The sequence below is a fragment of the Pygocentrus nattereri genome, chromosome 29 (genome assembly GCF_015220715.1).
Source record: "Pygocentrus nattereri isolate fPygNat1 chromosome 29, fPygNat1.pri, whole genome shotgun sequence".
NCBI classification, from domain to species: Eukaryota; Metazoa; Chordata; class Actinopteri; order Characiformes; family Serrasalmidae; genus Pygocentrus; species Pygocentrus nattereri.
Genome location: NC_051239.1, coordinates 20,257,008 through 20,282,783, shown reverse-complemented (window position 1 = coordinate 20,282,783; position 25,776 = coordinate 20,257,008). Strand labels below are relative to the sequence as shown.

At 38.7% G+C, this 25,776-nt stretch overlaps 1 protein-coding gene across 2 annotated transcripts in view; it reads left to right on the top strand.

Moving 5' to 3' along the window:
* ralgps1 (Ral GEF with PH domain and SH3 binding motif 1) overlaps positions 1 to 25,776 on the top strand; it is a 154,771-nt gene that overhangs the window by 11,752 nt on the left and 117,243 nt on the right. For both annotated transcript variants that reach the window (XM_017684597.2, XM_017684598.2), the window contains exons 2-6: positions 5,367 to 5,493; positions 7,473 to 7,577; positions 10,071 to 10,121; positions 20,374 to 20,457; positions 24,812 to 24,901. In XM_017684597.2, coding sequence (XP_017540086.1) covers positions 5,437 to 5,493; positions 7,473 to 7,577; positions 10,071 to 10,121; positions 20,374 to 20,457; positions 24,812 to 24,901 — 387 coding nt within the window. In that variant the 5' untranslated portion in view covers positions 5,367 to 5,436. The remainder of the gene's footprint in view (positions 1 to 5,366; positions 5,494 to 7,472; positions 7,578 to 10,070; positions 10,122 to 20,373; positions 20,458 to 24,811; positions 24,902 to 25,776) is intronic.

The window sequence follows — 25,776 nt, the reverse complement described above, 5'->3', positions numbered from 1 at the left end:
GCACCTGTATGGTGAGTGAGCCTGATAAAAGGTGCCTAATAAAGTGACCAGTCACTGTATGAGTTGCCTGTTTACTAATTGGCGATTTGATCAGACAAATCTGTCCTGTAGATGCACTTAGTAGGTAAACATTTATTTACTGTCAACCACCTTTTATCCCTTCCTTCAGTGAATCTCAGCGTAGCTCTGTCCCCAACATAGTGGTAGCGTGTAAGTGGGAGGGGGTGCTGTGCTGGTGTGAGAGTACAAGATAACATTGCTGGGTTTTCAAACACTGTGTACTCTTACTGAACATTCCACCCTGTTGGTATACATTGTAGGAATATAGTTAGAGGCTATGACTAGTATTAACACAATTTGTATGAATCATCCTCTATTAATTCATTAGTTACCTTTTAATTTTTTCTTTTAATTTTCTTAATTTTAGAACTATTACATTATGAGGAGGTTCTTTAAACTTTAAAAACGTTTCTTCGCATTCATACTTCTCAAAGATATCCATTGAAGGGTCCTTCAGAGAGCCAAAGTGGTTCTTTGGCGTCAAAGCCAAGCATGCAGTCAAGGTAGGATGCATTTCTTGACTGTTACATCATTGAAAGTTTCTTCCAAATTCAAAGGACTCAGCTGGTGTGTTCATCAATCATGACATGAAACAGCAACAGATTTTATAATAAGTTGTAAGTTATATCAGTTTATCAGTGCATAATAGTTTTTTTTTATGTTTAATGTAAGATTTAAATTTGTTGCATAGCATGTTAGTAAGCTGCAATGCGTCTAAGCACAGCCTACTAGCTTTCTCAGTTGTGCATGACCACTAAAGAGGAACCAGGCTGAGTTCTTAGCATGCTCAGACAAGCATTAGGTGGTAGTATAGACTCGATACCATAGCAGAATCACTCTGGGTTCCCTTTTGGTTTAAAAAAAAAAAGATATGTGTGTGTGTGTGTGTGTGTGTGTATAGAACCTTTTAGTTTTGGATTAAGGAATCTTCACAGAATATAGTGGTTCTTTACCAGTTTAAGAGTTTCTAGAACCTTTGCATTATGTGGATGTTCTGTGAACTTTTAAAAACTTCTTCACGCCCACACATCTCATTTACAAAAATCATTCTTGAAAGAAACCGTGGAAACCAAAAGTGGTTCTTCTACGACATCTTACTGCTTTTTGGCATGTTTATTTTTAATGGTGTACACCTAATTGTCTTAATGAATTGTTGGGTATGTCTTAATTAAAGAACGCTTACTACTAGAGTGCATCTTTAGCACTGTCCTCAGCATCAGTGATCTACCTGAGCAGCCTTTCTCTGCAGCTCAAACCAAAAGAAATGGCCTGTTGAGGATCCATGGCTGCAGCTATATCACAGTTCTGGCCAGCCGGTTAGCCCATGCTGAGATCATCAGTGCATGCGGAGATGTTCTGATGGAAGAAAGACGCATTTCCCAGCAAAAAATGCGGACTTCAAAGGTCACAGCTCTGTAATTTAGACACAGTCGTTGTCTACCTAATATAAGCTGAAGTAACATCTTTCTGGGAGTAGCAGTTGTCTGCTTGCTTGTGCTTTCAGTAGCTAATTCCTCTCTTCCAGGTTAGGAAAACGTCTCTAAGACCTATTACATGACCACTAAATGCACCAGAATATAAATTAGAATGAGATTTTGCCCTGTTGTGTGTTGCTTGTATTATTATTAATTTTTTTTTTAGGATTATCAATTTGTAAATAGTTTGCAAAGCACCAATGTTAGCTGACTTGATGTCAAAGTTATCCGTATGTATCCTAGCTGCTATAGAATGTTTGTTTTGCCTTGTATTTTCACTCTCAGGAGAAAAGATTGATGTGCAGGAAATATTAATACCTGCACCAAACCGGTGCATCCACTAATCAAGTTTGCCCACACCTTCAAATTCTAGTGTGATTCTTACCCCCTCCTGCCTGCTTCAACCACACGCCATGGCTAAAAGAAATGAGTGTAGCAACTTAAATCTGCGTCAGCTTTATATATATTTATATAGCTATTATCTCTATAAGTCTGCAAGGCAGCTGAAACCAATTTAAAGCCAAAACAGAGGCTGAGACCATGACAGGGGTTGAAAATCCAAAAGAACTCAGCTACAAGTCATGAACTGGATATTCTATTGCTTCCCGTGTTTTGCGGATTGTGATTGCTACCGTCTTTTTACTGCAGCACACTTACAGCTTATTTGTTGCTTGCCTGTCCACGTCTACAAGCAGCCAATAGTGGTCCAAGCCCGCCCCACCCAGCCGCAATGACCGGGGTGCAAAATATTTACCAGATCACGTGGGACCTGCGGGTGAACCTGCCTTGTGCAGACCTCTAGAGTATATCATCTTAGATGTAGACTAGATCTTTGTGAACATGCAGATACAGCGTGTCCTTTCATATCTGTACAATCTGTTGTTAGTGAATTAAGCTAGGTGGCAAGCAAGATAAGCAAATTACAGATGCTGTAATCCACAGTGTCTTACAAAAGGTGTAAACAAAGGAAGTCAAACCAACGAGAAGTACTTTGAAAACGGATCTAAAAGATAAAAGGCCTGTCATAACTTGACCCCATTAAAAAAAATGATGTCAGTAACAATTAAGTGCAGTTTTTGAACAAACATCGGAAACAACAACAGGACCAGGGGGTTCAGAGACAGTGATTTAAAACAATAAGTGTTACCCTAGATATTATTATCTGAAGATCTCAGTCTTTAGATTATAGAGTAAGGAACAAAGTAACGGTTTTGCTACTGGTCATAGGCGCAGCAGTTAAGTTAGTCTGACTTTTCTAAACATCTGTCTAGATGTTTACTTGGTGGATATGGACTTGTAGATTTATTGGCCGTTTTAATGGAGTCTTTAAAGAGATTTAATGAACCAGACAGTAATGAAAGCAGTCAGGCGCACATCGAGATAAGAAGAGGCAGGAGAAGAGAGCTCCAGTAATCTTTAGGATGAGGTATGTTCAATCTTTTAGATATTAGATGTTTTAGATTTAGCTTTAATAGCCTATAGAGTAGGTAAGCTAGTCTTTGTTTTCAGGACCGTGTTGGCCCTTCTCTGTTGATGAGTGGGGCAGTGGATGGTTGGTGAATTAGGCGTAGTTTGGGCTACAGTCAGTTAGTGAACCCTGCAGTTTGTCAGAAGGCTGAAGATATGCACAATATAAACATGAAAGTGACCCATCACAACAATAATCAATATCATCATATTGCTGACCCTTACCTATTTGTAAATAGGTGTGCAAGGTGTAACTGAAAAATGGGAAACGAGTGTGCTAGTTATATTACAGAGAGATACACTTGGAATTAAACTAAGCAAATTAGTGAATGAGGACTGCAAGAAGACAAGACTACTTCTATCATAGCACACAGACAGATTTCTTGCTATGTTTCTGGGTCTGTAGTACAAGGACTCTCCCTGTGTGACTCATTACAGCACTACAGAGTTCAGCAAAAAAATCCCTCTATTACAGTGCTGAGATGGCTGTTTCAGATCTGGAGTGAGATACAGTCGGTCAACGTTTTCCTGCCTGTCTGCCCTGCTGGCCCTGGTTAGAAGGAGCACCACGAGTAACAAGGGGCAATTTAGAGGACAAAAGCTGTAGAAATGCCATCCGCGTCGGGTTAGGCTGCCTTTTCTGCATTTCTCCGTGATGCCAAACAAAAAGCCATTAATGATTTACATCCCCAGCAGAGAACGGCAGTTCAATAGGTATGACTCACATGCTGGAAATGAGACGTGGCTTATGGAAACGGGAAATGGCAGACATGCAAAATGTAGGGCAGATACATTAGGATGCAGGAGTCGTGATGAGAGAGGAAGGAGTCTTCACTGCTGTAGAAGCCTTCCCTCTGCTGGACGAGTTGAGGATTACACAAGAATTTTTGAGGAAAGGAATCTCACTAAGCAGAGTAACTGAGTAATCTGATTTCTAGAACCATCTTGGTCTTCACTTCAAGCAGTCATATACTGACTCCTAGTGAGTTATAGTTATTAGTAGTGTTAGGATAGCTTAATCCACATGGATGTAGTATTTGGTGTAGGCCTGCATAGATGAAAGGATGTGGATGAAGCACAACCGTACATTTATTTTGGCTGAGTTGAGCCAAAAGTAGTTTGATGAAGTCGGACTATGGTGACTAATATATATGGGGTGTAAAAATACATTATGATCCATGGCTTTGAAGGTGCCGCTTCAACTGCATCAATTTTGAAATGCTGTAGTAATTTCTAATAAGTAATAATATTCAGCAAAAATATCCTAATTTTGTGGCCAAACTAAATTCTGTGTGTAATTTCAAACATGTAAAGCCAGAAAAGGCTTGTTTGGGTTTTTTTTTTTGTCTATGTTCCTCTTGCAACTTGGCACATATGAGAATTTTGTGGCTGATACTAATTTTAAGGGGCTAAAAATTGATCACGTATTGATTTTAGAAATATCAGCCAATGTAATTTTATGTTTTAAGTTTTCATTTTATACAATATGAGTATATTTTAGCTAAACCGTGCTTTGCTGACAGAGATTATTGTCACTACTAACTGTCATGCCATGAACTTGAATAAACCATAAACTCTCAGTATTAACTTATAAACTCACAGTTGAGCAGGGGTGTTATGGAGGATCTGTGTCCAGCACAATCTGGTAGATTTCCTGCTCAAACACACCCATTAAACCTGGCAATTAGTAGATAAATTGAATCAAGTTTGTTTGAGCGCATAAATCTCCAAACTGTGATGCCCTCCAGGACTGCAGTTGTGCACCCCTACTATGATTGAAAGCGGGCAACAAATTTTGGGTTCCCCAGTGTTTGAGCCATCAGAGGTTTTGCCCTGTCAACAGGAGACCTCACCATGGGTTGTCAGTATCAGCTATTCTTATTGGCTAACTGTTATATAGTCATATGCTAAAGTTTGAGGACCACTGTTCAATTACAATACACATTCCCCACTGAGATCACATATTACATATAAAGTTACTGTTAATTTGCTGAATTTAACATATTGAAAAAAGTACTGGCACATTTTATGATTTATGTTCAATGTCTTCGAATGTGCCAAGCTCTGCAAGTACAAATTATATGCTAAAATTTGCTAAAATTTCATATTTAGCTTTCTTCTTTGTACGTATTAATTTGCTTTCAATTAGAGAATCAACAAAATGTGTAATTTGACTGGTCAGACTTTGGTATAGGACTGTGCAAATCTTGTATATATTTTTAAAAATAATTCTGAATCATACCCAACTAAATTAAGTTGAATCAAGTAGAATTTTGTTGAAATTTCAGATTTCATATTGCATTGAATTGCTTCCCTCAGAAATCGAATCGCTGTAAGGTCAGAGAGATTGTTTATATTTTGCAGGGATGGCTGCGAGGTCGTGTTTGGCAGTGAGCAGCTGAGGTCTGCTTGGTCTCCTCATCTGGCTGAGAGCATGTACAGGAGGAATGGGCTCCCTGCCAGTGTCAGCATCACCTCCGCCACTACCCAGGTATTACATACATACGCGCGCACACACTTTTGTCTGCTAGGCACATAATTTTGATTATTTTCATCAGGGTGTTTGGACATTGTTATTAAGCAGACAATACGTTAGTATGGAACTTAACAGAACATGAACCATTTTAATGAATAAAGTCTAATTTTAATTGTCACTGGCTAGAATTTTTGAATAGTACAAAATTAGGACACAGTATGAGTCACAGGTTTTTATTATTTTTAATTTTTTTTTTTTGAAACCATAAAACTGTATGATATGCATGTGCAAAAGATCTAAACAGGAGCTACTCTCTTGCAAAAAAGTACATAAAGAGCCTGCAGGTTGCACCTAAAGTCACTTTTTTCATAGCAGTGTCTGTGCACACATGTAATACTAACTCTCTTGCTTTCCTTTATCTTCCCTTAAACTGCTGATCAACTGTATATCACAAAAACTAGAAGTTCTTGAACCTTCTCCTTATCCTTAGTGTCCTCAAAGAGACTGTGTTTTTGGAAATTCTCCATAGATGGCTATTTATCACGTCTTTAAGGCATATTGGTGGTTATTTCACGCTCCCAGAGTGTGCTGCATTAGTATGACTAAGACGTCAGCTCTCATGGGCAGAAGCTTATCGGCCCTGACAGCTGGAGAACTGTTCTCATTGCACCTTTCACATTTCGTTTCACATCTCATCAGTTGAGTGTACAGCCGCACAACTTGCACAATCGCTAAGGCTAAAGCTAATGCAGTTGTGAGTCTGAAGCAGTTCTAAATCAAGTGCTCATGTTTATATTAATATCTAAATTAGACATACTGAGGTGTTTCCAGAATGTTTCTGCTCTGCTTCATATACACTTACGTGTATATTCGTGTCATACATGTTAGGACTGCGAATCCTAGGTCCAAATATGGAGTAAGGAACGTTCATCATTAATAGACGTTTCTAAGAGCTCTGCTGAGCTGAAATGACAAGTGAATGTGCTGAATGAATTACGTTCTGTATTAATGAAGGATGCACGCAAAGAAATTCATAGCTTTAGTTTTGAGCTCAGATAATGCAGAGAGCTTCAAAGGCCTCTGTCAAGTCAAGATAAAGTGCTGGCGAGGAAGTTATTTCATGGTGGATATCTTTTTTCCTCATGCCTCTGTTGTGAGGTCTATTTTTACTCCTGGATGTGAGATCCAAAAATGGATTCAATTATGTTACTGGAAGGACTTCACTAAATGGATCGGCACTTCATGGTGGTCAATAAAATCATAAAAGCCCTGTGCTTACGTAGCTGTGCATTTATATTCCGTGTAACGTGATCAGACGTAGCAGTAATTCAGTTAGACAACAGTAGTTAAACTGATTCACTGTTCACTGTTGAAGTTGAATTGTGTAGATTTTTTGAATCATGAACATTTAGAACAAAATATAAATCATGGATTCATATTATGTCCCAATTTGAAATTTTTTAAAATCTTATGATGTGCAGATGAAGGTTCAAAACAGGTGCTATTCTGTTACCCTGGAAAGCCTGACATAATTCAAAAGTCTGTTATGTTAAATTTCAGTCTTTATACAGTGACATCACATGCACAGGATCAAAAAGGTACAACTTGATTGTCTTAAATACAAGATCAACATTGTACTGAGGAAGATATGCTGACAATAGTATAAAACTCATGAACATCCTCAGAAGACATGTCCTTCACCAAGTTCTGGCTGAATGCTTTCAGCTCACGCACAAACATCAGATTCATTCACTCTAAGAAGGCCGATGTTTCAGAACGTTCCTCTGTGTGATACACATTTCCACCATAAAGGTTTCCGAAGCTCCAAATCTTACATGGTGTAGCTTTCAACAACAAACCTGTTCCGTCTTATCAATATAATCAAGATGCTGACCTTGCTGAGCTCTGCTTTAAGAAAATTTAAGAACAGTGAATTCTGCTACTTTATATTGTATTGTCTTGTTTTTTTGAATATCGTGTGTCTGTGTTTGCAGGACAGCAGTAGTTCTGAGTCTCTGGATGGGCGGAGTCTGGACTCTGCTAAGAGCTATGACGCGGTGGTGTTTGACGTGCTCAAAGTGACACCTGAGGAGTTCGCTGTGAGTGTTTGGATGTGTGGCAGAACCTTACTTCTTCAGTTAGTAACATCTGAGGAACATCTCAAATCACCTTTGTTGTCGAATCAGATAAAATTTATTTGTAGCGCTTTTTACGAGTGATTTTGTCACAAGGAGAACCTCCATCAGAGCTGAGGAAGAAACCTTGGGAGGAACCAGGGCTCACCAGGGGGGACCCGTCCTCCTCTGGTCAAACTACCTACAAATGATTATACTAATAATATTAATAGCAGTAGTGTTAGTGGTAGTAACAGCTGGGAGTCTATGAAAACTTCAATGTAGGGTGGGCAGCTAGTCCAAGGCAGGTGGTGGCAGCTGGTCTGAAGTGGGTAGCAGGAGTATCGACAGTCAGTCGTCCTTCAGTGTCCGGCCGGTCGTATACTCGGAAAACAGGCAGGGAGAGGGAATTAGTTTTATTCTGTCTGTTTGTATGTAAAACAGGGAATGTGAACATTTCCAGAGTGTGGCTAACGACTCCGGCAGATCTGACTATGACAGCTTAACTAACAGGAGAGAACCAGAAGGACACACAGACACAGCAGCACTCTGAGACAGTTCGGCATCCCTCCAATCCACCATCCACAAACCTGAGTGACCGCGTGCGAGCAGCGGGACGACAGCACCAGCGTCTCAGTTTACTATAATTCCCTATAATTTAACAGGCAGCCAATGAAGTGATGATAGCACTGGACTGATATGATCAGATGTTCTAGTTTTAGTGAGGACCCTGGCTGCGGCGTTTTGGACTAGTTGAAGTTTGCTTAGATTCCTGCTCGTACATCCTGACAGTAGCGCGTTACAGTGGTCTAGCCTAGAAGTAATAAAGGCTGTACTAGTGTTTCTGCATCACGCAGGGACAGGGCATTTTTCTTGGCAATGTTGTAAAGATGTAGAAAAGCTGTCCTAGTGATGCCGCCTGTATGTTGATCGAATGATAAATCTGTATCAATTATAACGCCAAGATATTTTGCTGCTGATCCAGGTGTAACTGGAAAGTCAGCAAGATTTAAAATTAAATCTGGTAATTTATTTCTTGCCAATTTTGGACCCAGAAGGAGAACCTCTGTTTTGTTACTGTTTAGTAAGAGGAAATTATGTAACATCCAGCCTTTCACGTCTTTTACACAATCCTCTATTTTCTTTAATCTGTATTTGCCATCAGGCTTGGCTGATATGTACAGTTGTGTATCGTCTGCGTAACAATGAAAGTTAATGCCATGGTTACTTATAACTGTGCCTAACGGTAACATGTATAGTGTAAATAATAATGGTCCTAAAATAGAGCCTTGGGGAACTCCAAATCTTACTTTTGAATAATTGGAAGATAAATTGTTTACACTGATGAACTGATAACGTTCTGTTAGGTAACATTTGAACCACGATAGGGCCGTCCCTGTGATTCCAACCAAGTTTTTGAACCTTTCTAGGAGAATATTGTGGACATCACATTTACAGAGGTGGAAAGTGAGTGAAAATCTTAGGTGTGTAGTCCCCTTATAGAATTTAAATACAAAAATATATATAAATGTCTAAGAAGAAAAGAAATATACACTCACCGGCCACTCTGTTAGGTACACCTGTTCAGTTGCTTGTTAACACAAATAGCTAGTCAGCCGATCACACGGCCGCAGCTCACTGCATTTAGGGATGTGGAGGTGGTCAAGACAACCTGCTGAAGTGCAGACCGAGCATCAGAATGGGGAAGAAAGGGGATTTAAGGGGCTTTGAACGTGGCGTGGTTGTTGGTGCCAGACGGGCTGGTCTGAGTATTTCAGAAACTGCTGATCTGCTGGGATTTTCACACACAACCATCTCTAAGGTTTACAGAGAAAGGTCCGAAAAAGAGGAAACATCCAGTGAGCGGTCAGTTGTGTGGACGAAAATGCCTTGTTGATGTGAGAGGTCAGAGGAGAATGGGCAGACTATGTGCAGTTATTCTGAGGTAGATAATAAATGAGATGCGGTACACAGGGATAGAATACTGATATAGAAATCTATATGTGCAAGAACAGATTTGCTAGATTGAAGGTGCAGAGGATCAGAGTGAGAATGATGAGTTGTGGATTATCCCCAGACTAATTGGTGTAGATTGTCCCCAGACTAATTGCTGTAGATTGTCCCCAGACTAATTGGAACCCTTGGTAAAAAAGCAAAAAATGGACATGAAAAAGTTTCTTTGCTTTTAGGCTTCAAATTTAATGTCAGTTCACAATAAAACCCATGTCAACTATCATGAACAGTTGGCACTGAGCCTTGCGTCAAAATGATTAATTATATAACTAGTAATAAATTTACAGTAGAGTAATATAAAACATACCCATGTCCATTCAGCCCCATCCCCTTATCCCCCTTTCCCTTCCCTACACATAGGATCAGACAACACAACAATAAAATTAGTATTTGAAAACATAAAACAGCGCTGTGACTTAACTAATCAGATATTTAACTTTGTCCTCTTCTTCTTTTCCCTTAAAGGGCCAGATCACTTTGATGGATGCACCTGTATTCAAAGCAATACAGCCTGAGGTGAGATTCTAAATCTGAGTGACAACTTTTGTTTTTCTCTTTTTTGTGTGTTCATGAAGTAATTTTACTAATGACATTGAGACGGTGGAATCAGTACAGCTGTAGCTCGGCAACAGCCACGCTGCGTTCTGCAGCCCACAGCTGTGTCCTCTTGGTATTTTGTGTTCTGTGATGTTGGAGATTTTACTGACGTGGCAGCTCTCTGTACAGCTGTGCATTACTGACACACTCCTTAAGCACCCCACAAAGCCAGTCCCTGCAGACCACAGCATCCTAGCCATTCAGTCTCGACTCCACAGCACTTACATCATTATAGTCATGGGTTCCAAGTGCTTCAGCGCTCGCCCTAAATATAGAAGGTTTACAGGGTGGCTGAAAAAAGAAGTGAGGGATTTATGAAACAAGGAAGCTTTGTGAGACACATGATTGTTTTGGTTTACTGCTTTTGTATTTGAACTACACTCTTCTGTAATTATTTGGTATATATATATATATATATATATATATATATATCAGTGTATAAACATGTATGACTACTTATTGCCGAAGGGGTCAGTTGACATAACATTTTCGGGGATAAAATGGTCTAAAGCAGCTTTTATGACAGATGCTTGTGGAAATACAGCATCTAAATATTCGTAAAGGTCAGTTGTCATAAAAGGCTTAAGTGTGTGTTGTGTAGCCTTATGAATGCTGCCTCTCAGAACGTGACATACAAATAACAACTGTGAATTTCTTCAGAGTGAAGGGCGGTAGGGAAGGTCATTAAGCTGTTGAGCTGTAGGGGTGGAGGGAGCTGGAGTTGAAACATGATGTTATTGGTCAATATTACTTTTCCCCACCCTACATGAACTACAAAAAAAGGGATTAAAAGATACATATTTCAGGATTATGTATGTTAATTTAATGGTATTTAATTGCAGTAATAATAAATTATAAAAATAAAAATCCATTGTATTTATGTAGCACATTTTCAAGATTGCTTAACAAAGCATAGAAATCAGAGCTCAAGTAATTTTGGACCATTCTATAGGTCCGTTTGTCATGACATGTTCACACGAAAAAAAAAGTTTAGCTAGAAATAAATGGCCCTGCGATGGACTGGCGACCTGTCCAGGGTGTATCCTGCCTTCCGCCCGATGACTGCTGCGATAGGCTCCAACACCCCCCCCGCGACCCCGACAGAGAAGCGGCTTAGAAAATGGATGGATGGATGGATGGATAGAAATAAATGTTGAGATGTTGTGATTTGATACTGGCAAGATGACACTTGTCTTTACAACATAGTGGAAAAGTACAAAATTTTACAGAAAGCCATGATTAACACATTTTCGTTCTTGACCATATTAGTAGGTATTGGACAGTTTCAAGGAAATGCGAAGCTACAAAGATTTCAGAAGCATATAGTTTTCAGCATGTGAATTCATCTTTGCGCTACATTAATCCTGAATCAGTTTAATGACATACGCATGGAAAACAATCTCTCTATTTTTTTTTTCTTTTGTATAAGACCAAAGTTAATAGCCTGCACCCCTTTCCAAGTCCTTCCAGACAGTTTTCCCAGCGGTGATGTCATGCTCAAGTGTTATCTGCTTGGCACGTGGTCATCCCTTTCTCTGTTTAGAATGGTCTATTAATCATAAAAGCCTTTTTCTCTCTCTTAAACCGCTCATTATTGCCTTTCTTGGCTTTTCTGTCCTAGCCTGAGAGAAGTAAACATGATGTGATGACCAAGAGTGAGTGAGTCTGGACGGTTTTATCTTCATCCAGTGTTTGGATTAGTAAGAGTCTGAGTAATGCTAATGTCATTAAAGAAGGATGACAAGTAAGCGACTGACCTACTTTGCTGTTTTCCACGGTTAAAAAACTGGATGTCTGAGTAGAGCAGTGTTTCTGAGGCTGTTTTGTGCCTTTTTAGTAATTGTGAATGTTACCCACATCCTGAGAAGATTAATGTAATGTAAAAATAGGCCAAAATATGTAGTAGTGTTTTGCGTCATGTGTAGAGCCATAATACTGTCACAATCTCAGGTTCAACTCCGCAATTTCCATATTTGTCCGATTTTCCTCAGTGTTGTTTGCAGAGCATTTCACTATCATCTTGTTTCCTGAATTACGTTGTTGTTTGTGGCCCATGTCATGTTTAGTCCTTCCACTGTCAGAGCTGACTGCTGAAAATCCTGCTTATAGTGGCACTAACGGGTTTAGAATGAAATGTCTGTCTGTGCTCACACTCTTCTTTAGTTGACAGACAACTTGCAGGTCAAATATCACCTTGTAGAACTTTTCTAATATATAAAGTAGAAGCCTTGTAACAGTTAGCTGCACCATGGAGTGAGTCTTTACTTAGCAGAATGCTTCTCAACCTGCTGGGGTCTACGTTCAGACTACAGGAAAAAGTGGCCCAGTCCGATTTACTGCCCACATTTAACAGAGATTTAAGTTCGACTCCTTTGTCTCTTTTGTTTCTCTCTTTCTTCCAAAATATCCTTTAGGTAAATCTGATTAAATAGCTATTTATTTGATTCCTCTCATTAGGAAGCATCATGCTTATTTGTTTTACTTTACTTGTCTCGTTCATCCTCCCAATACCAAACATAAAAAGTTATGCTAAAATAGGTTGGAGAGCTGCATGAACCCAGATCTGACTGTTTAGACACAGGTCACATTGGGCAGTCGTGGGCTGGAGGTTAGGGAATTGGCCCTCTGACCAGAAGGTCGCCGGTTCAATCCCCAGGGCTGACAGCACATGACTGAGGTGTCCTTGAGCAAGACACCTAACCCCCAACTGCTCCCCGGGCGCTGCGGATTGGGCTGCCCACCGCTCTGTGCTCACTGCCCCCTAGTGTGTGTGTATTCACTAGTGTGTGAGTGGTGTTTCACTTCACGGATGGGTTAAATGCAGAGGTGGAATTTCCTCGTTTGTGGGATTAAAAAAGTATCACTTAACTTAATATTGTGGCATATCACATGTATATTGGATTCTAGCATCACATACCTCTCCTTGCAACTGTAGCAAGGTTGGATAAGCTGTAGAAAATGTTGCAAATGAGTGCACAGGAACAACCTGCTGCTATTTCAGGTCAAATGTGTTACAAGACTGGATTGGATTCATTCTGTTGTTCACTGTTTATTCCCCCTGATGTCCAGTTCAGCGTTTTCTGCTGATATTGGCCCAGTACCGAAGCCTTGTTTGAGATCGGCAACATCTCTGTTGTACGTTTAATGAGATGTCGTTGTTAAAATATGGAAACTGTGTAGCACTTTATTGTTTTTAAATGATATTCGTATTGTATACACTGTTCAAATAAGTCACGTATAGATTTGTTTCTAACTTGCCTAGTCTATTAACTACAAAACCACATTCTGCAACTTGGTAGTATAGCATTTTAATTCCAATCAGAATCTCCAAGTTATGTAGCAAATCTAAACTCCAACCTAAACTTGCTACAAAAGAGCATATTTCTGGGTCAGTTGGGTCCCACTTTATTCGAATAGTTCCCTATAGATTATAGATTGAACAATATGCTTGTTGTCTACATCATTAGTGTTAAGTGTAGGTTTAGGTTTAGCTTAAGGTTAAAATGATGGCTAGGTTTAGGTTAGATTTGACAGAATCTATTACATTCAGCCCCTTAAATAGCCAGTTTTATTACACACTTCTGAATATTAAGCCTTTGTTTATAATAAGCCCAGGATTTTAAGGGGTTAAAGTTCAGTTGCACTTAATAGATACTTAGGGTGAGCATTTGCAGTGGATTCTTAGAGTCAAGTGTTTCTGCCAGCTGCAACTGTTATTATCAAAGTTGATTTTGTAAATCGAACTGCCCCCTTGGTTTATTTTTGAGTACACTCACTAGTAATATTATGTTTTTTCCCCCCTGATCTCTGCAGTAGTAATTACAGGATGACAGAGCCTTACGTTAATGAGGTACTCTACTGAAGAGCCCCACAGCTCTCATTTATGCCGTCTGCTGCTCTGTTTCCGCACACCTTCCTCTCTGGTCTGATGTTCTGTTTAATGTTGAGAGTGGTTACTCCTCTTATCCCTGCTGTGCTGGAAAAGCATCTGCAGGGAAGGATATATCCTTCAAGTCGCACAGCTGCACAGCCTGACTTGGCGTTTCACACCATTCTGAATTGTTAATATGGGTCTGTGTGGGGTTCAGGAAACGGCATAAAAATATTTCCACCTCTCTTCACCCCCAGAGCTTCATCAGTCATTGGTGAATATGGTTTTCCATTGCATTTACAGCTCCAGAGCTGTCGTGTTTATCTACTTGCAGTCAGTATGTTTCCAGTGGTTTTATGGCCTAAAATGTTGGTTTTCTGCACAAAGTAGTTTTAAGACATGTCCAGGGAAGCTAGCAGATTCCCTGCCAAACTAGAACTACTAAAGAAATGTAGAGCCTTCTATCCTGTTTTGTTATTATCTGACCAGATTAGATTGTTCTGTAAGGGAAGCTCATGTTGACTGCACTGTCAGGCATGCTGAATTCATTAACCTACAATAATAGCACCCACTGGAAACAAAGTTAATATTAAAAGTGCTGACTTTGACCTCCCTGAATACTAATTCAGGATACTATAGCCTCATTCATTACATCAAGGCCTTCCAACTCTGACATTTTTGACAACAAGAGTGGTTTATTCTACTCTAGAGACCTTACATTAACATTGAATTCATTCGTGTTGTGCTTTGCCTAATGCATGCATGCTCCTCTGTAATATTTCAGCTACGTATTTCACAGTGTGGTTCAAAGAGGCATAGCTGACCTTGACATAAATAGGCAGATTGTGAAACAGAGCGAAAGCTGAGCTTTTAAGGCATAGCTATGTAAGGCATAGTACTATGGGGAATGCATGGGGTCTTTTAATACATTTTAAAAGCAAATTCCATTGATTTGTCAACATTCCTATGTATTTCTACAAAATATCTACCCACATTCAGAGTTTCTTGATATGAAATGGTTAATTGTAAACAAACTTGCCAGCTAGGACATTTGGTAACACTTTAAATATGATTATGCCTTATCAACATGACATACATAAACATTTATAAAGGCTTATTCCAGCACTGAGAAGTTGTCATAAAGGCTGTTTTTGGCAACTTTGCTGACGAGTTGTCATAACAGCAGTGTCAAGTGACCTAGGTTTTTGCTGAGATTAGGTCGTGTCATAACACTTTCTGGGGTGAAATTATGAAATACAGGTCATATATGTAATGAATTTATATAAACCTGTTTCCAAATAATAGTTTGGATACTGTACAAAATGTGAATGAAAACAGAATGCAAAGATATGGAAATCATTTAAACCCTATATTCAATATCAAAGATGAAGCTGAGAAATGTTATTGTTTTTTGAAATATATATGCCCATATGCCAGCAGAACCTTTCAAAGAAAGTTGAGACAGGGCAACAAAAGACTAGTAAAGTTGAGTAATGCTAAAAAAATTGATAACAGGTCAGTAACATGATTGGGTATAAAAAGCACATCGTAGAGAGGCGTAAAGAAGCGAAGGGAATCAACACTCTGTGAAAGGCTGTGCGTGCAAATAATGTAACAATTCAAGGATAGGTTCTCAACGTAAAATAGCAAAGAACTTGGGTATTTCATCATCTACCGTACATAAAGATTCAGAGAATCCAGAGAAATCTCTGTATGCAAGGGATGAGATCAAAAACCAGTGTTGGCTGGCCATGATTCTGTTATGGATATCACTGCATGGGCTGTGAACACAGACAAATGCAAGATAAACCTCTGCAGAATCCAGAAACACTGCCGCTTTCTCTGGGCCCACACTCATTTAACATGGACTGGGGCATTTTTGGAAATCATGAACACTGCGTCCTCTGGGCTAAAGATCACCAAGTTTGTTATCAGCACACAGTTCAAAAGCCAGCATCCATGATGGTATGGGGGTGCATTAGTGCACATGGCATGGATGACTTGCACATCTGTGGCACCATTAATGTTGAATGATATATGCAGGTTTTGGCAACATATGCTGCCATCCAGATGGGAAAGCCTTGCTTATTTCATGAAGATAATGTCAAACCACATTCTGCGTGTATTACAGCAGCATGGCTCTACAGTAACAGGTAGGGTGCTAGACTTGCCTGCCTGCACTCCAGACCTGTCACCCATTAAAATATTTAGTGCATTATGGCACTGTGACACAATATGAAATGAAAAGTGGGACAAATGAGGCCCTGAAGTGTTAAAAAAAAAAAAAATTGTTTCAAAGCTACAGCAGTTGGTCTCCTCTGTTCCCAAATCATAGGAGGCTTTAGTACAGTACACTTCACTTTTAAAGCGGACTAATACATCTTATGAGCTCTTATAATTTATGAACAGTACTTATAATGCATTATGTTAGCAATTCATAATGCATAAGCATGGCTATAACATTTAATGCATTTTTATAAATATTTATATATATATATATATATATATATATATATATATATATATATGTAAGTATATATGTATATATAATAATACATAAATTTATATATTTATATAAATATTATGTTTATGATGCCTTATGAATGCATTATAAGATGTTATGAATGTATTTATAGATGGTTACAAACCTGACATTCATAGAAAGTGTTACTGAAAGACGATGCAACGCAGTGGAAAACATGCCCCTGTACAAGTTTTTAGAGTGTGTTGCTAGCATTACATATCTAAAATATTTAGATATATATATAGTTGTGTTTGTACTCTTTTCAACTAAATATATAAATATATTAAATATCTATAACTAGAGGTGCAGCACTGATCTGCCGCAGGGTTGAATTGTAGCAAATTGGATCACCCAATTGGTAATTCATAGTCTAGCAACTGCAACTATGCCTGGGAAAACCTTTACAGTGTACTGTAGTGTATTTGTAAATTTGTAAAACTTGCTCAGTTTTCCAAGAGTCTGGTGGAATGAGTGAATTTTCTCAAAACAAAAACAAAGAGGTGATGTGTAAGATCTCAATTAAATTGTGGAAGAGTGCACGACTGTAACGGGGAGCGAGGAGGCGGACGTGCGTGCTGAGATAAGCGAGATTTGTTAGAGATCGGGGGGCAGACATGACAGACACCAGAATCCAACAGAACAAACAGAACACAGCAGATAACAACCAACACCAGAACAACCAACAAAGACCAGCAAACATTGGGCTTAAATACACCGGGAAAACGAGGGACAGGTGGAAAACAGGTGGAGACAATCAGGGGCAGAGTCATGAAACGAGGGGGCTAAATTATGTCACTGGACCTACTGTAGGTGTTATGTCCTGGAATGAGGCTTTATAAATGTTTTTGTAGGTTAATGTCAGTTGTCATGAAAGGTTTATGTAATTATCATGTAGCCTTATGTTTTATCATGTAGTGGTGATGGGAGCCAGGGGTTCCAATGTCTATCCAAAACCACCATTATACCTTTATGTGTCTTCTGAGATTTGGAGTATTTTGCCTTACTACACATTGCATATGTCTTTACACCACGAATGACTTTTAAAAAATATTTTTTCAGCCGTACCTCAGAAACAACGATGTTTGACAGTGTTTCAGGCATCAGGCTGCCTATTCGTAACCATTTCATGTAATAGCTTCCTGTGAGCTTCTAGTAGCGTTTACAGGCATTTAACTCTTTAAATATCTGGCTCTGATTGGAGAGTGTTAGTATTTCAGTATGGCAAGATTCAAGTGAATACTATGTTTACTAAGGGGTCATATAGGCTACATTCACATTACCAGACTTAAGTGGCACAAATCAGATTTTTTTTTTTTTTTTGCCTTAATGTGACACATCGGTTTTTTTTTTTCAGACCAAATTATCTCTATGATGAAGGTTGTTCTGATGTTTAGTTTGTTGTTCATGACACGTAATTTATTCATGTAATGTTATTTTTAAGGATTTGCACACGCCGGTCATCTCAGGCCACAGGTTTGTTCACATTAATGACAGAATAGAGTCACATACCTACACAAATATCCACCATCAAGTTAGAAAGATCAGAATCCAGCAAAACATCTGAATTGAGACATGAGGTTTGTAATGTGAATGTAGCCCTAAAAAATGCAGTGATATCCTTAACATTTAAAAACAGCATTTAAAAGCAGCTTGTAAAAAAGCGATGTTGCCTTGTGAATTGCTTTTAAAAGCAGAATACATTTACTACTGCTAAGTGTTTTCCAGTAAACAGATCGAGTGACCTGAGAACAGTATAAAGATTTGATAAAGATTTTGTTTCTCCAGCCTGTTTCCTGCACATGACTGATGAAACAAACTGTCAGTCTATTACTGACATTGGTGGCAAAGTCTAATACAACCATGGTTATTGCTATAAATAACAGTTATGTCATAGAGCTGTATTCATTCCAACATCATAGAAACGTCATTAAGCTAAAGGCAGAGATCAGGAAAGGTCAGGGCCATAGGAAACAGTAAGTGCATTGCTTTTAACAAGAGAACAAAGCCACAGTTTCAGTCCCACTTAATATCCTCACCATTTCATAAAAGAAGCCTTTGACTTTATGAATGCATCAGACAGTAAATCGGCTTTAGATGTGGCTTTGTCGCCGCTTTTTCCATGAAGGGCTAATTTTGGACACTCAGATTGTAATTTCCTATCAGGATGCCATGGAGATCGTGCAAACCATGCAGGGAAATGAAATAAAACATGCAATAAAAAAGTTTTAGAAAACTTTATCATGCATAATCATTCCGCCTAAACTATTCAAAGTTGCCATTGATGGACTTAAATTGAAATACAGGCAGTATGAAGTATTAAAGGAACATCAAGCTCGAAAATGATATAACAAACACTTATTGCTGATTTAGTCTGGAGTGAATTCTATGTTTACTTCCGTTTGAAGATGATCAGTTAAATTAGAGTTGTGAATTTTAGATGATAGGAGGGGTAAAAGACATGCATCCCTTCCCTCGAGTTAAAGCAGCAAGTACTGAATCAACTTGTGTGGCCTAAAATGGTGACTTTGCAAAAAAGAGAATATTTTTGGTAGTGAGGAACAATATCCAAAAGAGTCTGCTGCTTACCCACATGGAAACTTCAGCTTCCAAAACCACGACTTAAACACTTCTAAATATTTCCAGCTGCCTTTTTCACTACACAGCCTGAAAGCCTCCTGTAAAAATATACAGAGTCACTATACGTTATGTGAACCTGGAAAATCTATCATGGAGCTTTGAACCATAAAATATCTCATAAAGTTGGGACATCATAGAATTTTTTTTGATGGGACGTTTCACAGTAAAATGAAAATGTTTCGCTGAACTATGTACCCTCAGCTGAGGCCTTTATAGGTTTGTGTGAAGGAATTCCAATATGTGCATATTCTATCTTGTGAAAGTACATAGCATTAACTATAGGAATAAGTCCTTATTATTGTCCATATATGACACAGAGATGTGGAACCATCATGTCTGAGGTACTGAATACTGAAATTACGTTTTTTTCCATTTGGTTAGATGATTTTTGGGGTGTAAAGGTAATGTTGCATATAAACTCTTCATTTGTTATAGTTGTTATTTATTTGTTTGTTTATTTCCTGATGGGTTTATCATGAAAAATATGCCATTATGACAACATAAATCATAAATCATCATTATGCCTTATTCCTCAATGTAATGTTGTTGAATGTTGTAAATAAGTATCTAGGCCCTGCTCATACTTTGTTTTGAAATCCAGCTTGTGTGATCTAATCACAAGTGGACAGAGAGAAGTATTAATGCCTGGAATTTCCATGGGTTTTGAGAACTTCTAGTGTCTGATCATCCGATTTTTGGTACGGGAGGAAGGAAACTGTGCACATTTACTTTTGACTTGTACTTAGTACTGCCCATTTATGATTAAGAGGATTGCATAATGCTTCAGCTGTTACTATGGTTTACATGCATGCTGTCGTACAGCAGCAGTTCTCAGACTGGTCCTTAAACAGGCCACATTTTTAGCCCAAACCCAATTTGGAACACATAGGGAAAGAGGAACAATGTGGACTTCCTGATTGGCCCTGAGGACTACTAGTGTATAGCGTATAGAACAGTCTATATAATGATGGCGTACTTATTAAGAGCAAAATTATTACCGGAAGTCAATAATGCAGAGTTGTCCAACTTATGTTTATTGATCTGAATATTGATTATCTTTTTCCTCAAGCACATTATTTTAATCCCTGCTTTAAGAAATTGGACTCATTGTTTGTTTCTGTGGCTCAAATTCTTTCCAGGAGCTGGCCAGCTGTGGATGGAACAAGAAGGAGAAGCACAGCCTTGCACCTAATGTAGTTGCCTTCACTCGGAGGTTCAACCAGGTTAGAACAGCTAAAGCTTCTCTCTGGTATAGTGTGGTATTAAATCTCACCTTTGTCTTGAATAAGCCCAGTTTGAAATGGTAAAATTCAAGTTTTATTGATTTTCTAAGTTAAAATAAGGTAACACATCCTGTACAGGGAGCAATATGTCATTTTCAGTTAAATTTTAGTTCACAGTTTATATTTATTTGCTGTGATTAACAGTTGGAATAAAAGGTTAAAGTCCAATGTTAAATATAGGACATAATTGTGAAAGTAAAATATGCAGACGTTTGTTCTCTATAGAGGAGGTGTCCTTATTTTCACTTAGAAAATCAACAAGATAATTAGACTAAGAGCACTTAAACTTTAAACTTATATACACAACTGTTTATTAATGTAATAGTAGCCTGCATGCTTGGTAAGTCTTTTTTGGAATCGTGGGGAATCAGTGGCTTATACCTGCTAGACTTAATTAGTTCTGGACCAGTTTTTTTTTTCCCAGTAGAAGAATCATTCAACTCTATGGGCTGACAAGCTGACTTTATCTGATCGATTTTTTTTGCAATCTGGGTGATTATCTTTTATATTGCAATCTTCCACTGACCTTTGGCCTAGTGCAGCTCCAGGACGATCTCTGTGTCACTGCATGTCTGTTTCCTCATCAGGAAGGCAGGGAGAAGTTATGGAACGAGTTTAGTAGTGATTTTTTTATTGAATAATAATTTTTAATGGCTAGAAATTGTCTTATCGCCTCTTCTGTCTGTTTAAAAATATGCTATGTTATTTCTGTAGTTTGGGAAGTTATCAAGCTAAAGTCATTTGTACATAATTAGTTGACAACTATTAGCTCAAACATTGCCAGGTAGAGATATTCGGCATTACTAGTTGGATCATTTTTAAACCCAGCAATTGAGTAATAATGCGAGTGCAGGTGATTATGGCCTTTATTGCTTTGCAATATTGCTTTGGCCGCTTAATAAGCTGTTCAGTGAATACTTTCAGAGTCTGTTGGAGATTTATTTGCATACATTGTCAAAACTAATGATGGTGTAAGTCCAGACATAGGTTTACTAGACCACGACAAAGGAAATATGTTTTCCACATGCTCACTTGCCAGAGCCCTACAAGATTAGCAAGTGCCTTTAATAGATAAATAACAACCAAATGGCCCAGATGACTGTTTTAAACTGCTTCATTTAACTTGCTAAATGGACATATGCTTGACTGAATAAGTCATAATGTCTTGTTTTGTTTTCTTAGGCTAGGATTGAGATATGTGTGCTTAACAGTCCCGTTTTAATTTGTAGCTGATTTCCAATTACGTCATTTTTTACCATTACTGTAAAAGCACCTCTTTTGTCGTGGCTCTTGTTTGACTTGCTCATAAATGTCAAATGAAAAAAGGCAGAATGATCATTCATGATCACTATTTACTAAAATGTCATGGGATATTAAAATGAGAAGTCATTATAGATGTAAAATGACACCTGGCCTTTCTGTTTTTCTAATCCACTGGTTTAGGGTGACGTCTAATAATTCAAAATGATGCTAATTAAACTGGGCTTCTTGGGAATGACTCATCTTGGGCAAAGAAATGTTTTCATTATTTCATTTGTTAAAAAAGTGTAAAGGAAACAAAGTCAACAGTTGTTACTTTTGTATGTTTATAACATGTTTCATCTGATGTTTTATTGGAGATCTCACCTGGGAGGACACTTGCAAATTGTTTACAAGCACATTAATAATAGGAAGGTTTGTGGTGAAATTATGGCTGTCCTTTCTCTGTCAAGCAGCTGCTGAAATAACCATCAGTACCTTCTTTTAGCCTAGATGGTCTGTGGTGTTTTCCTTTTGGTCTGCTAACATTTCCTTCAGGGTTTATTATTTTTGCAGACTCAGACTTGTGTATGAAAGATTGCGATCATGACAGAGGACGCTATATATTTCATCCTTTAAGCTGTAAACTAGATTTACTGTACTTATTTATTATTTTTTTTGTAGGACTGCTGCAACTTCTACTGATGAATTTGTGAGACCTCTTTGCATGTTGATTAAAAAAAAAATCTAATGCTTCTTGTTCCTGAAATGAACTGGCTAGTATAAGCAGAGGCCCTGGAGCTACAACACTGCTGCTTTCTCATTGTGGTGAAGATCTCTAGACTGCATCCTTATGTAAGGATTTACATTTTTACTTGCTCAATTTAATTCTGGTTGGTCTCATTATCAAGTACAATTAAATGCATAGTGTACCTATATATAATAAATATTTTGGTGTCAGTGATGGTTATTGTAGCTGTCTAGTACACCTTGTTGGAGTTTAAATAAAATAAGTTGACTGCTCAGCTGCTCCATAGCTAGGTGTGTGTTGTTCTTTCATTGTTTTTACTAACAAGGAAGCAGATAATATACCTAGAGTCACATTCAAGAGTAGCATTTGCATTTGGAATCTGCTGCTACTGCTACTGAAACAAGCCATCATTTTGACTGAAAAATCAAACAAATCCATCATAAAGAGAGAGACAAAATAGTCAGGGTTGCCAAATGAAAAGGCAAGAAACATTTATGAGCTCCAAAACACCAAAAGACCCACAAGACCATGGGAAACAGCTGTAGTGGATGACAGAAGAATTGACACCCTAGTGAAGAAACCCCCTTCACAACTGTTGGCCAGATCTAGAAGACCTTAAAGGAGGAAGGCATATCTGTACCCAAGTCAACAATCATAAGAAAACTTCTCCATAATAAATATAGCCACAAGACATAAACCACTAGTAAGCACTTAAAAAAAACCTCTACAGTACTTTTGTCTCCTAGACAAAAGAAATATCAACAAGAATGATGGGAAGAGAAGAATGTGGAGAAAGGAAGAAACTGCTCATGACCTGTCAAATGTAGCGGAGCTAGTGTTACAACGTGAGCATGTATTGCTGTCAGTAGGAGTGGTTCACTTGTATTTGTTGATGATGTGACTGGGGACAAAAGCAGGGCTTTATTATCTGCTCAGATTCAGCCACATGCTTCAAAACTCACTGGATGGCATTTAACGGTTCTGATGGACTTTTTTAAAGCAGAGAAATGGAATAATCTGCAGCGGCCAAATATTACCTGACCTCAATCCAACCAAGCATGCATTTCGCTTACTGAAGGCAAGGATTCCCTTGACATGCCTTTCCGGACAAGTAACCCCCTGCATAGCCAGATAGGAAACTCCCATTGCTTTTGGAAATAGGGGTTCATTGAAGTTCATTGAAACAAACCGTTGCTGGAATGTCATTTGTGCCTCATTTTCATGTTTGCTGAGATGATCAGCATTGCTTATAAACTCTAGAAAAAAGCATGATTGATTTTAGAACTGCGTGCAAACCCTCAACCACAGTGACTTTTGTTCACAACGGTTGTTTACCAGAGTTCAACAGGTCTAAAATTTGCAATCACAGAGTAAACTGTTTGTCAGTAATTTGGCTTGGGCAATGTATGTGGAATGTGCATACAAATGAGCTCATTAGCCCTGCTGCTACGCCACATGGTTGAGGGGATAAAAGTTTTGTTTTTTTAATGTTTTTACGCGTTTAAGGACAGTTACAGCACAATAAATAGTGCATTAAATGTTTTAAATTAGGCAGGTATGCATTGATGGCTTTGGTACTTCCCTTTTAGCCATGGGTTAGGTGTACAGGTCTGAAAGAGTCTCTTCACCACAGTAAGAGCTGCAGTATCCAAGGTGTCTAAACTCACAGCTGTAATATTGAACCAAGCTAATGGCCATTACAAAACAAAGTATCATACAGAACCATTTATGCCAGTATAGTGTTTGTATGCCATCAGTGTAGATGTAAAATCAATGTCTTGAGCCTCGATACTGGAGGAAAGAATTTGCCCTTTGGTTTAAGGTGAAAATGAGAAATTTCCATTGAGAATGTTGGTAATGCTGACCTTTTTATTTAGTCTCCAGCTGGGAGGATGAAGGCTGGCATGTGCTTCCTCTGAGACGTGTGAAGCGAACCACCGCATCCTTTCAAGCAGCCACTAACACAGTGGCACTGAACAACATGCTTCAACATGCTTAAAAGAGCTGTCAGTTCTGTTGCATCAGACATATGCATTGGCTAGTGTTGAAGAAAGAGGGAGGGCCATCCTTCCAACCTTGCCGTCTTGGACTCTCAGCCATGGCATCACCAGTCATCAGACTCATGATTTCCTGATAATGGGGCCAACAACACTCTAACCATGTAATCTCGAGCACATCGTAGAATTATACACTGCAGCACATATGCAATGTGTGACTTTAAATTGGATGGGGACTCTGAACCATGTTGGCAACTGCAATATGATGTTTAATTTGTCATTTAATTTGTGTTATACCCGTTTTCAGGTCAGTTTCTGGGCAGTGAGAGAGATATTGACAGCGCAGACTCTGAAGATCCGAGCCGAAATATTAGGTCACTTCATCAAAATAGCAAAGGTGAGACAATGTTTTCCCTTTTTCATCTTATCTTGTGTCTTTGACTAGAACTATCCAAAGCGTGGTGCACAGGCCAAAGGTCCTATCACGACGTCTCGTTTGGCCCACAAGGGAATACACCTATATACAAACTTAGTGTAGTGTTGGCAGAAGAAGAAATACAGGGATAGCAATGATCTACTGCAAAAGCAACTTCAGCAGAAAGGGACAAACCATTGAAACCATGGGGGTGGTCACCAGTAGCCGTACTGTTCATTCTGACAGTGACCCCCTATACACACAAAAGCCATACACATAGCTGTAACTAACAAATAACAACGTTTTCCCTTTGTTGGAGGCTGTGCACCACCATAAGCTCCTTGCGTGTGTTTATCTACATAACCACACCTCATGCACCAGCCAGTAGCAGAACGCTACAGTAGTTTTTGTTTGTATTTTTGTTTTCCATTGAAAATCGTATTTTAAAGTATTTCAGTAACACAACATAGAGCAATGTTATAAAATGCATTTTCAAAAACTCCGGTGGAAGTTTATAGTGAAAACCTTTATTTGTATGCTGTCTTGTCTTTTTGGCACTCTGCTCATTACAAGCAATGCGCTTTGGCCACTCAAATCAACATGTTTGGACACTGTCTTTTGCTATTCCTTTTTAGTCACCCAATCAGCCTTTAATTCGTTTTGATTTGGCCATTTGAACTGCCTTCTGTATTCTCTGTTTGGTGGTATATTTCCTTTGGGCCTGACCCAATGCAGCAGTCTTTCAGTTCAGTGAGTTTTACTAAATCGGGCCTGACGTTTACAGTTATGTGTTGGATCAGCCATGTGTGGTATTACTACAGTAATGAGTACTTGCTAGACAGGTGCTTAGGCAGGGC